Genomic DNA, 14,797 nt, shown 5'->3' with positions numbered 1-14,797 from the left:
TGTAATAATTAATGTGACAATTCTGGAAATCAGACTCCCCTACCCCAACTCTCCAAGATTTATTGTTATTGCTGTTTTTTGTCATCATTGCAGTTGTTGCTATTTGTTTAGTGACCTTCCTGGACTAATCCTATAAAGTCTGTATGCTCTGTAACCACTGATGCCTCAGTTAGTTTACTGGATAGCTAATGATTAGCCTGAGATTTCGTAAATGTTTTGAACAAATCAGTCTCCCAACATTTGCTGAGGAATTCTGCATGTGTTTTGGGATACTCCTGCAACACTCAAGTAATTTAAACTTCTGCCTTAGCTTTTATTAACTGCTTGCCTAGGACCTCAAAATCAGTCAGAGGCGAGAGATTAGGGCCTTCTCAGGTCTTTCCTGGGCATGCACACAGTCCTGAATATGTGCTCAGTCTTTTAATGTCCTAGGACTATGTCAGAGCTTCTAAAAGTCCCTTAGGGAGATACCTTATCCCCATGTCTCACTTTTTTGACCAGGTCCTTATTTGTCCAACTGCTATTGCCCCCTCAGCAGCTGATCTATTAAACAATTGCCACTGATCATTTTTGACAAATGCCCTGAGGGCAAGATATTTCCTGCAGAGCAAGTTCTAAGCTCCCATCAAGCTTTTCCAGGGAACTGCAAGACAGGTCAAACAGGGACAATGCTCTGGGAACGGGACTTCTTAAGAAGCTCCAGTTGGGGCCTGTCCAGCCCAATGGTTGCAATGCTGCTGGTTTTTACAAGCACCATGTTTGCAAGACTGCTATTTTTCAAGGTTACTGTAGACCTGAAGAGAGGGATATGTGAGCAGTTCAAGTTACAATGCCACAAAGACTGCTTAATGAGATTCAGCAGTTTTTCCTGAATAAACACTTCTCAGATTGTTGGAAGACTTTGGCTAATTTCAAGAGTTTTGAAAAAGTTGATTTTGGCCATCTTTGCCAATGTTTTCATTGCCTTTATGGAGGATTTACCCCCACTGGATTTTGATGGCTTAGCATAAGTAAAGAACTTATATTGCTATAAGACTTCTGATAAATTCTTTAGTCTATACCTGGCCTTAGGCACACAAAAGTACTTGTGACTATAAATTAAAGGCTCTATGAAAGTTAAGGGTTTTTGCTGCTGTTGTTGTTGTTGTGTTTTGTTTTATTTTTTTAAATTTTCATTTAAATCTAGAAAATCCTGTATCATCCCATGGACCAGTTTCTCATCCAAAGGCTTAGAAGCTCCATCTTTTTTCTAACTTTTACCTACATCTAGCAGAGCTAAAGGATAGCTAAATTAATTAAGGAAGAAAAAAAATCTGTTTTTAGAATAATGGGAAGGAATCTGAAGAGTAAGAGAGTGGGAGTGTGGTGAAGGCTTCTCCTCTATTAACCCAGTTTTAGCTGAGGCCTATTTCTTTGATAATGTCTGCATAGAAAGAGCACAAGATCTGGAGACAGAGAAGTCCACAATCGACTCACAGCTCCCCTTCTCAGCAGTATGAGCTTGGGCATGATACTCAGACTCTGTTGCCTCAGCTGCCTCATTTATAAAATGTGCATAATAATAATTATTTTATAGGTTTTTCTTAAGCTTAAATATAATATATATGAAAGTGCCTAGAATACGTAATAAGCACTCAGTTGAAAACCAGTTTTCTTTCTCTCAATAATATGGAAACATTAAGAATATGTAGGGAATAATAAGATCAAAGTATAAAAGTTGAAGAAATTTTAAGCACAAAATTATCTAAGGGCCTAACAATTAGCTTTCCAAGAAGAGATTACATTAGGACCGAGATTTTTTTTTTTAATCCAAATATAATGCATTTTACGTGTGGAAATTAAGATTGTATATAGTAAAATACCCAGTTTTTGGCACATGTGACATGCTCAACAAATGTTACATGAATGTGTTCTTTGATTTTAGAAAAATCTCAGTAAGAAATGGTAAAACAAGTTTTGATACTTAGCAAGCTAAACTTCATTTATCCAGAAAATTGACTTATATGAAACACCTTCTTCTAAAACTATGCTGAATAAAGTAAGACTTCAAATTATATTTTTTTTAAAGAGTAGGCTTTACATTTTCTTTCTTTCTTCTTCTTCTTTTTTTTTTTCTTTGACTGTTTTCTCTTACAGAAGAGAAGACATAAACCATGCTGGCCAAAAGAGTGTTTTCACAAAAATAAAAGAATTCAGACAAATCAGAAGCAGGTACTCAGTCTTTTCAGTCATTTCGGACTCAGAAATATCTTAAACTTCCCAATAGTCTCTAGCCCTGCCAGTCTAGCTTCTTAGGCCTAACCAATTCCATAGCAGTTTTCTCATGGTCTTTGTGTTTTCTATAAAAGTCCAATTTTACGTCCCACTGGTCACCATTAACTCTAGCAGCAAATCTTCCATCTGTTTACCATCCTGATCTAAGTACCTCAACAGAAAGGAAAGTCTGATTGCTTCTTTCCTGACATTTGAACTTTAAAGAAAACATACCAGCGATAAAGAGACAACGGTGTCCAATGAATGTAAAACAACGAACAGTGGCTAATATGTATTGGGCATTTACTACATACTGGGCAATGTCCTTGATATAAGTTACATAATATTATCCTTATAACAACTCTATGAAGTAGGTATTATTTGGGATTCCCGCTTTTTCGCGTGAGAAAGTTTCCCAAAGTTAAGAAACCAGGTCGCAGAGCTATTTAACTATACGTAGAGCCAAGAATAAACTCAGGCAACCAACAGTTTAAACTATGATACTTCAGAGAAACTCTTAATCTCCCATCTCATCCGTCTCAACTCAAAAAACAGAAGCTGCAGCTCTGAAGCACAAGAACTAGCTCGTACAACTGTTCTCTCACAACACAGATGTCCCAGACTCCTCCGTCTCCTCTTGTTGTGTCCTGCCCGGCCTTGAGGACCAGAAAGTCATCCAGTCAGCTGCCCCCACTTCAGTGCGGCCAGAATCCCACACTGCCAGGGCTGCATGCAGCAGAAGGAAAACGGGAAAGGGAGAAAGAGAAAAGGGCTAGATCAAAAGAGACATAAATAAAGGATGAGAGAAATCTGTTGTGGGACACAAGAAACCTCAAGTGATAACCAGATGGAGTCAAGCTTGACCAAATGCGAGAAAGGGAAACTGATCTTCCTGTTAGAGAATGCAATATCCCATACGTAGCCACATACACCCCCGAGATTTCCGTGATAACCTGAGTATGGATCAAGGCATGGACTTAACCATTCTGTAACACCGGCAAGTTAGTCAGGAGCTCTTGTAGAAGGCAAAAGAGAACGTTATTTTTCATCTTCAGACTACATGGTATGGGTTGTACAGCTGATATGAAGTTAGTTATCAACCAGTGTTTAAACTTGGCAGGTCTTTCTTATCCCTCTCTTGGTTAAGACAAGTTTCTCCGTATCGTTTAAAGTTCAAAGACATGAGACAGGAGGGAAAGTCACCTTTTTGCCAAGTGTTCTTATGACTTGGAAGCAATGGACATTTGTTCATGGCCCTGTCTGATTTCTGGCACACAGCAGATAAGCTCTGAGAAACACACACCCACTGTTACATGGAAAAGAAAGAACAGACATCAAAGCATCACTTACTTTATTTTTAGATACCGTATCAAGGGTATTCCATTTTCTTAAGAAGGTCCAATAGGGAAAAAAAAAAGGATGAGAACATCACTCTCATGCTCATGCAATACAGTGATCTAAATAGGTTCCAGTTCATTTTCTGTAGTCATCGGCCATTAGAACACATTCAACCCCCTTGGTTCCGTCTGTTCCATTGCCAGGGATAGCTCCTTGGAAACACTTGGTTAGGACACAAATACAATGCATGCAAGACAAGTCAGCATAATTTTCAAGTCACTCGCTACTTCCAGGAATGCTAATTTCAGCATTAACTCTATGTCTTCCCTTCCCAAGATGCTACCACTGCCATCAAAGAGCTCTGGGTCACGTTCCTGGCTTTGAAGCTTTCAGCTTCCTTGAACACTACAGGAGGCAAACCAAGAAAGCTAGAGAGAGGCATGCACCAGAGAAATAATTTTCAAGTTATGGGTTCCTCTAAGAATATCTTTTTAATTTTGAAGCTTTGAAGAAAGAAGAAAAAATAAAAAATGAAAACTGACCTTCACCAAAACCAGAGAAGATAAAATCTCCATTTTCTCGGGGCTGCCCCTACCCATAGCCATGTTTTTGGGATTGGTCTCTGTGCTAAAGAAGAAACTGATGAAAAAACTTCAGGTGTGCAGACAATTCAGAGCCACAGAGACCGACAATACATCAAGATGGAGCTCTCCAAATATCTAGGAAGCAGGAAAATTCTGGAGGGGTTGAAAGGACAGACCTGACTGGGATGTCCAACCATAACCAGGCTGGCTCCAGAATAGGAGGTGTGCTTGGTCCCTGGTCATCAACCTGACAAGAGAGGGAACCCCAGCCCTTTCTGATCCTTCCAGCTCTCCTACCCTGGTGAGGTAGCACCATTCAGTCAGCAGAGTGGCCTCTGGCACATGGCAGGGGTCCCAGAGGACCGGGGAGAGCCTGGAATCTCAGCCATTTCATTCCTGTTGAGTGTTGGTCAGATGATCTGACTTCTCCAAGTCTTGTGAAATGGTGATAATAAAGCTTGCCTTGACTACTTCCAAAGGCCACGGAGACGGTCACCTACAGTAACATACATCAAAGTGTAGTGTGAAGGTATAGGGGCTAGAAGATACAAACCCTAGAAGATGGGCTTCCTAAAAATTACATAAACCCTGGGTAAAAGAAGGAGCTGCCCCACCTGTCTGCCACCCTGTCAAAGAGACCACTAGTACCTGAGAAGCTGGGCATGCTCGGCTGAGACAAGCCCAGCACACTGGTGAGTGTGGGCCGCGGTTGGCTTTGTGCTACTGAGCCTCACCTTTCCTTCTTCTGGAGAAGCGCTCCTTACCCTCAGGTACCCCTCCGTCCTCCCAGTCCCACCTGGTGCTGTAGTGGAGCTGGCCCTCAAGGCTACAGCTAATAGGGGGTGAGGCTGGGCTTGCATGAGAGCTCAGTGGGGCCAGTCAGAAGGCTGTCTTGAAACTAGAAACAAGAGAAGAGGGGCAGCTTCTCCCAGCAGACACCAGGAGATCTGAGGCTGGTGCAATGGAGGAAGCTGGTTTGAGAAGAGGAAGTGAACTCTCAGAGAGGCAGACACTCTGGACTTCCCGGTGCTGCGAGGCGTGTTTCCGATGTTCTCAGACTCTCTGCCCTGCCCCTGCCCCCGACACCCAGCTGGCCCCTCCTAGGAAGAGATGACCCAGCCAGGAAACTCCTAAAGGAGTACGGCCGGGTTTTGTAACACAAGTCGGATAGACTGACTCTACGTGAAGCAAACAGTAATTTCCATACCAAGGCAGACTGACTCATGGTCCATTCAAACTGTCATCCTATTTATGGCAAGCGTCCCAACGGATGTTTGCAGGAGGTCATGGTTGTCCTAAAAAATCAACCTTGAATGGCTTTTAAGAAATCCCAACTTGCCATTGAGTCCACTAGGGTTCTGTGAATCTATGCTCACCTTCTGGCATCCATTTGTATTTTCAGTCTTTACCCACTCTTAAAGATAATCCATCCAAAATATGTATGCTGTGAAGTAGTACTTATTTTGTATATTTGTTACAATAGAAAAAAATTTGCATGTAGAAAAAGTAAATAGTGAAATACGGGTAAAAATAGAAAAAATGAGAAAAAAATTAAGAACACTGACTTCGTACTGGGATACACACAGGATAAAAAGACTGGAAAGAAATATTTCCAAAATTGGTATTTCCCAGTGGCAAGATGATAGATAATTTTCTTCTTTATGTTTTTGTGTCTTACTAAAGGGTATATATTACTATTCTAATAAAAGAAGTTACTGGGCGCCTGGGTGGCTCATTTGGTTAAGCAACTGCCTTCGGTTTCGGTCATGATCCTGGAAATGCAGGATCGAGTCCTGCTTCCGGCTTCCTACTCAGAGGGCAGTCTGCTTCACCCTCTGACCCTTCCCCCTCTCATGTACTCTCTCATTCTCTCTCTCTCAAATAAACAAATAAATAAATAAAATCTTTAAAATGAAGAAAATAAAAAGTTACTAAAAAAATATTGGGAGAAAAATGTCTAAATGAAGATTTAAGTGCTCGAAATTGAGCAATGGATACCACAGAACCTCACCAAATGTCTTAGGCTCCTGCAGGAAATCAGCTCTGGCTATAGACCGTGGCCAACTTGGATCCTAGTTGTTTTAGGGGCAGATAATAAAACAGTCCTCAGAACATATAGATCTGACCCTTTCGGCACACAGCCCATTCCACTTTAGCAACAGTCACACCTGGAAAGTAAAGTTATCTTTTAAAGATATTTAAAAGGCCCATACAAAGGACTTCTGAAAAAAAAGGCTGGAAGTCCTAAGTGGCATGCTCTGCTTCCAGAGACACTGGACAAGGGTGGGCTCTGAAGCTTAAGGCCAAGGCACCCAGCATTCAGAAGCCAGTGGTGGTGACGCAGGACGTACACACCTGGATTCTCTCCAGCTGCTGGCATGTACTGGGGGTTCACTACATCTTTATATGAAAATGATCGTGAACTGGGGCACCTGGGTGGCTCAGTTGGTTAAGTGTCCAACTCTTGATTTCAGCTTAGGTCATGATCTCAGGGTCATGAGTTTAAGCCCTGCTCCACGCCCCACCCCCCCCAAAGATAGTGAATTGAATAATCATGGCGAAATGCATAGATAGGTCCAAGAGGTACCACTAGCTTGCACACTAACAGTGGGGAGGCTCAGAGGGAAGATGTCTTGGAAGAGTCATGGGCTAAGTTTAAAGGATAAGGAGGCATTTGTCAGGCAGAGAATGTGGAGAAGAGCAGCCAGAGGTCTAGGCAGACCCAAAGTCACTGGGAATTCAAAGAAAGAGACATAGTATAACCCCAATAACCCTCAGTATTTTAGTGAGTGTTACAGTGAATAAGTAGTATGAGTACATAGTGAAATAAAAGGCAGAAACAGAAAAATGAGAAAAATTTAAGAATACTGGAATTCATTTTGTGATCCATACAATAGCTTGGCTTTGTAGAAACTAAAGTTGAACTGAGCCTTTAAGAAAGGCTAGAATTTGGACAGAAGTGGAAAAGGAGGACAAAGTGCAGTGTAACAAAGACTAGAGGGAAAAAATGGAATGTGAGACATTTTTCCTTTCAGTGAATGTTTTTTCAATGCTTACTCTGTCCCAAGTCTGGGGCTAAGAGCTTGGGGTGCAAGGAAGAGCTTTGGAGGCTGGGACAGTGCTCCCCACTGTAAAGATGAAGAAATTGAGACTTTACAAAGAGGATGCAACTTGTTGGAGGACATGGAGCCAAGAAAAAGCACAAGCCCAGTTTTAGCTGTGTTTTATTATAACATGTTAGAAAATACGGATGAGTTGTTTGTTATCATGGTGAAAGCTTAGAGGATATGGGGGAAATCCATGCAGCCCCTTTTCTGCTATTCAAATTAAACATTATGTTTTATTTAGGTAAATACCCAGTACTAGAATTACTAGATCATATGGTAGTCCTACTTTTGAGGAACCTCCATCCTGTTTTCCACAGGGGCTGCACCACCTTAAAGGCATTCCCACCAACAGTGCACGGGAGTTCCTTTTTCTCCACCTCCTCACCAACACTTATTACTTTCTCTTTTTTGATTGTAGCCATTCTGAAAAGGTAAGGGAATATCTCATGGTGGTTTTGCTTTGCATTTCCCTGATGATGAGTGATGTTGAGCACCTTTTCATGTATCTTTTGGCCACCTGGATGTCTTCTCTGGAAAAGTGTCTATTCAGGTCTTCTGCCCATTTTTTGAGGTTTATTTTATGTTGAGTTATATAAGTTCTTTATATATTTTGGAAATTAACCCCTTATTGGATATAATGTTTGCAAATATATTCTCCTATTCAGTAGGTTGCTTTTTTTGTTTTATGGGTTTCCTTCACTATGCAGAAGCTTTTTACTTTGAGGCAGTCAAAATTTTTTTAAAAAGCTTTTTATTTTGATGTGCTTTTGTTTCCCTTACCTTAGGAGACATATCTAGACAAAAGTTGTTATGGCCATCCCTATGTTTATTGCAGCATTATTTACAATAGCCAAGATATGGAATCCACGTGTCTATCAGTAGATGAATGTATAAAGAGGAAGTTGATATCTCAAAACACACACACACACACACACACACACACACAATTGAATATTACTCAGCCATAAAAAGGAGAAGACTTTGCTATGGATGGACCTAGAGTGTTTTATACTAAATGAAATAAGTCAGACAGAGAAGAATACCATGATTTCACTTATATGTGTAATATAAAAACAAAACAAAATAAACAAAAAGCAGAAACAGACCTATAAATAGAGAACAAACTGATGGTCACCACAAGAGGGGAGGCAGGGAGAAGGACAAAATGCGTGAAGGGGAGAGGGAGATACAGGCTTTCAGTTACGGTATGAGTAAGTCATGGGGATAAAAGGTATAGCTAGAAAGTACAGAGTCAGTGGTATTGTAATAGCCTTGCATGGTGACAGATGGTAGCTACAGTTGTGGTGAGCATGACATAAGGTACGAGTTGTTGAATTATTATGTTGTGTACCTAAAACTAAGGTAACATCATGTGTCAACTATACTCAAATGAAAAAAAAAATATTTCTTACTCTCGTTTTATGAAAATTTATTTCTGCCTCAGAGGATAAATACATGAGAGTTATAAGTTCTTGTAAGTGTCCTAAATCTTTCAGAACAATTACTAGCAGGACAGCATCAGGCTCAGCTTGATCACACCAACTGACAACTGACTAAGCCTATCCCCTCCAGAACGTGCTCCGCAAGCAAAGGGAGCAGATCTAATGACCATCTGAGAAAGGTCAGTGGGGCTCCCACCAAAAACAACTTTGTAAAGACAAAACCAGCCTCAGGATTTGTGTGGGAAATACTACACGTGCTCCATGTGGGGGAGTTTAGAGACTCCCACCCCTCAGAAGGCCTGCAGAAGACTACTCAGCAAAAGACACATCTTCCAAGAAGCTGAGCTTCACTACTCAGAGGTTGTCTACAATCAGCGCTTGAATTGTTCCCCATCCCTCACCAAGCTAAGTACAGTTTCCTCCCCTGTGAATAAGCTCTTCTGAAAGTAAGGAAACTTTCAGCTCACAGGCTGGATTTCCAAACACAAACATGCACACATGCAAACAATGCTGCCAAAGAACAAAAAAACCCACTGACATTTTTCTTTTGAGATTAACCTTGTGCCTTGTACATACAGTTAGTTATATGTACTGGATGTACCTTGTATACAGTTATGTGTACTGTATGTACCTTGTACATACAGTTATATGTACTGTTTTTAGGGTCACTGAAAAGTTATTTAGGTCTATAGCAATTCTTCCTTTACCACATACTTTCAACTGTTACTTTTTTCCAAATAAGAGGTGCTTCTTGTGGGCTTACAAAAAAGCTACAGGACTCTAATCAGAAATAACATTAATATAAATTGTCTCTACCATTAAATAGGAAAATCAGTTTTGCCTTTTCAATTTGATTTCTTTTTCAATCATTTAATTAGAACATAGTTCTAAAGCCTGCATTCATACAATGCTTTCAAAACTATTTTTGTATCCTATTTGGAGAGACAAATCTGATATTATTTGTGAATATATGCTCTCGCTCATAAAAGGCTCCTTAATCTTTCTGGGATGACTAAGGGAGGCAGGCCACCTGTGATTCTTATTTCCCCAAAATCAAACCATCCTCTAACCTCACAAAAACAGGCACTATTCATGCTGTGGGGAAATAAATAACAAATATGATTTTACCTCAAAATACTTGTCAACGTGTATTTTTTTAAGATAAAGGGGAATAACGTCATTGCAAAATTTGCCTACAGCTGAAGATGTGATGTGGTCTACTTTGATCTGGGGGGCTGTTTAATCAGGGGGCCGACTGAGACATGCTTTCAGACCAAGCTAACCCAAATGAATTTAGTGGTCCTGAGATCATTTCTGTCCTTCCTTTTATCCTTCACAGAACATTAGGGTTTCCCAGTGTTTTGACATCTCCTTGGAGCTGATGCAGTGACAAGGTTCAGCCATGCCAGCAATCCACACAATCTTGTATCCTACTAGGCTCAATGGACCTGTTCCCAGCCCACCTCTCACGTTAGGGCAGATTTCAACTTAGTAGAACTGACCAGTGTAGAAAACGTGGAGTAGAGAAAAATGTTAAAAAATATGACTTAAAAATTTTTACTTTTGGGGTAGCAAAGAAGGATAGAAACTTACACCAAATTCTAAAAAATAGAGATGTTGATGGTCTCTTACAGTAACTAAAACTGCAAATAGGGTAGTACCCACAGACCATTTTGGAGAAACATTTAAGACCATTCCAAACCACAAGAAATGCCTACCTTGCTTAAACGGGAGGCAGTTCTGTCCCCACTGGCCTATGAAAATCAAGTCCCTAAGTCAGACTACTTCACAAGTATCCCTTCCAAGTTCCAGCTTTTGTTTTTCTGGGACATTCGACTTCTCTAAAGAAATTGAAAATAAGAGGCCTACATAGTGCTTTTTAATATATTCTTCAACATATAACACAATGTTATTGTAGGCAACTTGATAAACAACGGGAATTAAATGGCGGGAAAGAAGTATCATGCCAAGGTCCAGTGGCTTTGCATTTGTCTCATGGATAAATCTCTGAAGTTCTATTTGCCTCTTGGCTAATGCGCTTATGTTCCAGTACACAGAGTAAGCTCTTCAGAACCCAGAAATTTTCTAAAACTGAATACAAACTGCTTCCACCAAATGCTTTTGAAAAATTCTTATACAAATTTTTGTTTTCTTTCTTAAGGGCCCAGCTTCACTATAGCTATGGTGCTCACTCCAACCAAGATGTAGTCTCCTTCTCTCAAACATACAACTTACTGGGGCTGATTTCTCATCTGCTAGAAACAACAACAATGACAACAAATGTGTATTTGTGAAGACAGGCCTCACAGCCTGTGCTTCCATGTGCACCCCTGATGATACTAATTCTGGCCCCCACAAAGAGAGCTAAACCTGAGGCTGGCTAATCCTGCCTCCCGGCTCACTACCAAGGGCTGTCCCTGTGCAGGGCTTCCTGGTGGTGTCCGTACAACAGCAGCATCACCATCACCTGGGAACTTGTTTGAAATGCTCATTCCCGAGCCCCATCCCAGAGTCACATTATCAAATACTCTGGGGGTGGGGCCCAGTTGCCCAGGTGACCAAAGCCCTCAAGTTTGAGAAGCATTGTTGCCTGGCAGGAATGATCAATCCACCAATGTTTGTACACTCAAAGCCTGCAGGTGGCAGTAAAGGCCGGCTAGAAGGACAGGAGCAGGCAACAAGTTGTTTCAGAACGCGCCTGCCTGATAACACCCGGCCCCAGCCGCCTGCTAGGCCACTCCAGTAAGCTCAAAGGTCATAGGACATCTCAGTTTGGAACAGGAAGCTGACTGAAATTCTCATAGCGCAGCAGTAAACACATCAAACCTAGGATTGTCAGGATGCAATCAATATTTAACTATTTTTAAAGTTTTTGTGTTTAATACAGTGAGGCTACAAACACACCTCAAGAATGAAAATGTCAAAACTGATCAAACAGAACAAAGATCAAACAGAAAATAAGAAACGCAAAGTATCATCGGCCCTTGTATGTATCTGAATCATAAGAATGCCCTTCATTCTGCAAGAATGATTAGAGTTCCTGCCCTTAATATCTCATTGAATTGATGTGACAAAAGCAAGAGGATTTTTCCTAACATAAAGCATGTATACAGGTAAGCCTTTGCTAGATTCTGCCAAAACCCAAATTTTGCTTTGATGGCTTTAATATACAGACATCTATAGGGAGGACGTGGACCAATGGGAACTCTCATACACCGCTGGTGGGAGTATTAATCAGTACAACCACTTCGGAAAACCGTTAAGCAGCATCTGCTAAAGTTGCACACACAGGTACCCAGAAGCAACAGTTCCACTCCTGGGTATATACACCCCAGGGAAATGAGTGTCTCCTTCTACCAAAAGCCTCATAAAAGCATGTTCTTAGAAGTATAACTCACAATAGTTACAAACTGGAAACATTCCAAACGCCCACCCACAGTAGAGGAAATAAACATGGAAGTTCATACAATAAGACACACACAGCAATGAAAACACAAACGACCCGAAAAACCAAACCACTGCTACACACAACATGGATGAATTTTAGAGATATAAGGCTGAGTAAAAGAATCCAGACCTAAAGGAGTACACACTTATCCAAACAGGCAAAACAAATCTCTAGTGACAGAGGTCAGTATAAAGGCTACTAAGGCTATCTAACAACAGGCATGAGCTTGCTGGAAAAGTTCTATATCTTGACTTGGGGGATCGTTACAGGGGTATATACACATGTATACATGATGAAAACACAGGGGTGTATTCACTGAAATGCACACTTAAATTTGTATACAGTTTATACCTCTTTATAAAGGGAGAAAAAGTTAAACACACACATACACAAATTATACTTGACAGACTGTCACATAATAATTTTCAATATTCATCATAAAAGTCTAGGTTCCTGGGTAACTATCACATCATCAGAGTATTATCTGCTGTAAAAATAATGCATTTACTGAGCTAAATCTAAAATTAAATACAGTGAACAAAGGATATTCCTTATTTCCAATGTTATGCCATCATATCAATGTATCTACTACAACGGGGTCAAACTTCTCCAACTTGCTCTCCTTAGTCCCAAACCCCTTTCATTCTGACATTTACTGGAGTCCATCATGTTTGGAAACTGACTATCCATTATCCCAAGCCCCTGCAGACTCCAAATGGTTCCTCATCACCCAGGGGGTGGCTGAAGAGGCCTGGCTCCAGCATTCCTGTCATGATCTACCCACCCGAATGTCTTTGAACCACCTTTGTCCTAACCCCTACCACCACCTGGCTTCCCTCCTGCCTCCTTCCCTCCACCTAGGGCCTGGCCCAGGGCTGGGACCCTATAAAAAAGTGCAGGATCCGATCCAGTGGGAACCCAGAGGCTGGACCAGCTGCCGAGTGCAAGAGTGCGGAAGAGCTAACTGCACCCCAAAGCAGACACTCCAGGGCCCCACTGCGTGCCCCGAGACCGTGAGCCCATGTCGCTGCGCGCAGGCCTGGGCCCCTTCGGCGGCCCACCCTAGCAGAGGCAAGACGGTCGGTCCGTTTCTGCGCTTTCGCACTTGGGTTGTGAAAACGGCAGCTAGCTGTAACGAACGACCAAGATGAGGAGCAACAATCTGGGAAGGAATCCCGTTCCGAACCCGGGTCCGAGGGGCGCGCGGCACCAGTACCCACCGCGCCGGGGGGCGCGACCCGCTGGGGTGCGCGCGTCAGGCCGCGGGGGCCGAGGGCCGACGGGGGGCGCGCCCCGCCGCTCCAAGTGGAAGTCCGGCCGTGCGCCGTCCCCGTCCGCCGCTCCGCGCTCTCGGGCCCGGCCGCCCGGGGCCGGGCGGGCAAGAGGTCGGGCAAGGCGCGCCGCCGTCCCGGGAGGCTGTGTTTACCTGGCAGCAGGAACACGTGTTGCCGGGCGCGAGCCCCGTTCCCGCAGTCCATGCCTGCCGCCTTCTCCGGGGGCGCGAGCCCGACGCCTGCAGGCCCGGCGGCTGCAGGCTTCACCCGCGGGGCGCAGGGCCTGCCACGAGCCGGCGGAAAATGGCGGGAGAAGGGTCTATTCCGGGGAGCGCGGCGCGCCGAGGCGCCGCCAGAGCCCGGGAGGCGGCCCGCGGGACGAAATTACTTTCGTTTCCGGAGCCAGCCAGCTGCGCCGGTTAAGTTTTTAAATTTAGCGCCAGGCCGAGCGACCCGAGGGATGGCGCGTCGCCCGCCGCCCGGGGAAGGGTCGCGGCCTCTCCCCTCCGCGGCGCGGCCAGTGGTAGGTGCTCGCCGAAGGCGCCGAGTGACGCGGCGCGCAGGGCGGCTGCCCTGGGACGCGGCGGCGGGAGGGGTCGCCTGGGCCCGCCGAGTGGTGGCGCGGCCGGCGGGGAGAGTCCCGGGGCGAGAGCCGGGTCCCCGGGGAGCGGAGCCCCAGGACAGAGGAACCTCCACCCCCGAGGGCTGGAGCATTCGCGCCCACCCGGCGGGGAGCAAGAGCCTGCAGCAGGTTCCCTGTTGAGGGCGACCTCTATCCGATCCTAATCCTGAGGTCGCTCTTGTCAGTGTATCTTGTTCAGCAGTCGCGTTCTGCCTTGGTCTTAATGTCAGAATATTTTGTTTCGTGATTCATAACGCAATGTAAGCAGTCCTCAAACTGGGTTTAGCCCTTACCACTAAAAAGAAGTTAGTGTACGATTTGAGGCTCAAAATACGAATTTGTTATTTTGGAAGACTCTTGGTAATGAGTTAAAAATTGCATTTGAAAAATGATGTTTAAAAAGAGTCATGAAATTTGGGGATTTAAACTTTGAAAAATAAAATTTTGTTTGAAAAAGGAATGCCTGGTACATGGTCTTTAAAAAGGAGGATAATAAATACTTCCCTCATAACTTTAAAGAAGGATAGGTTCCCCCCCCCCCCCGCCATTTCCAGTCCCCCTCCCTGGGGGCAATTACTGTTAACAGTTTATCCTCTGTTCTTCCAAAAATTTTCCTTGCACCATACAAGTCCATGTCTTATTTTTTTGCACAAGTGGAAGAATAATATTACATAACTTTTAATGCACTTCACTTTTCTGGAAGATAGTTAAATCTGGCAGTACTAGATC

The 14,797-nt window shown here is 43.3% G+C and overlaps 1 protein-coding gene across 3 annotated transcripts in view; it reads right to left on the bottom strand.

The window, feature by feature from the left end:
* RNASEH2B (ribonuclease H2 subunit B) overlaps window positions 1–14,235 on the bottom strand; it is a 64,051-nt gene extending 49,816 nt beyond the window's left edge. For 2 of the 3 annotated variants that reach the window (XM_080798006.1, XM_080798007.1), the window contains exon 1: window positions 13,599–14,235. In XM_080798006.1, the coding sequence (XP_080654132.1) occupies window positions 13,599–13,650 (52 nt within the window). In that variant the 5' untranslated portion in view covers window positions 13,651–14,235. The remainder of the gene's footprint in view (window positions 1–13,598) is intronic. The other variant, XM_080798008.1, reaches the window with a different exon arrangement.
* Between the last annotated feature and the right edge of the window lie 562 nt (window positions 14,236–14,797).

This window comes from Martes martes, assembly GCF_963455335.1.
Source record: "Martes martes genome assembly, chromosome: 3".
In the NCBI taxonomy this organism is placed as follows: domain Eukaryota; kingdom Metazoa; phylum Chordata; class Mammalia; order Carnivora; family Mustelidae; genus Martes; species Martes martes.
The sequence above is the reverse complement of the archived record's forward strand: the minus strand, read 5'-3'. Positions and strand labels throughout refer to the sequence as shown.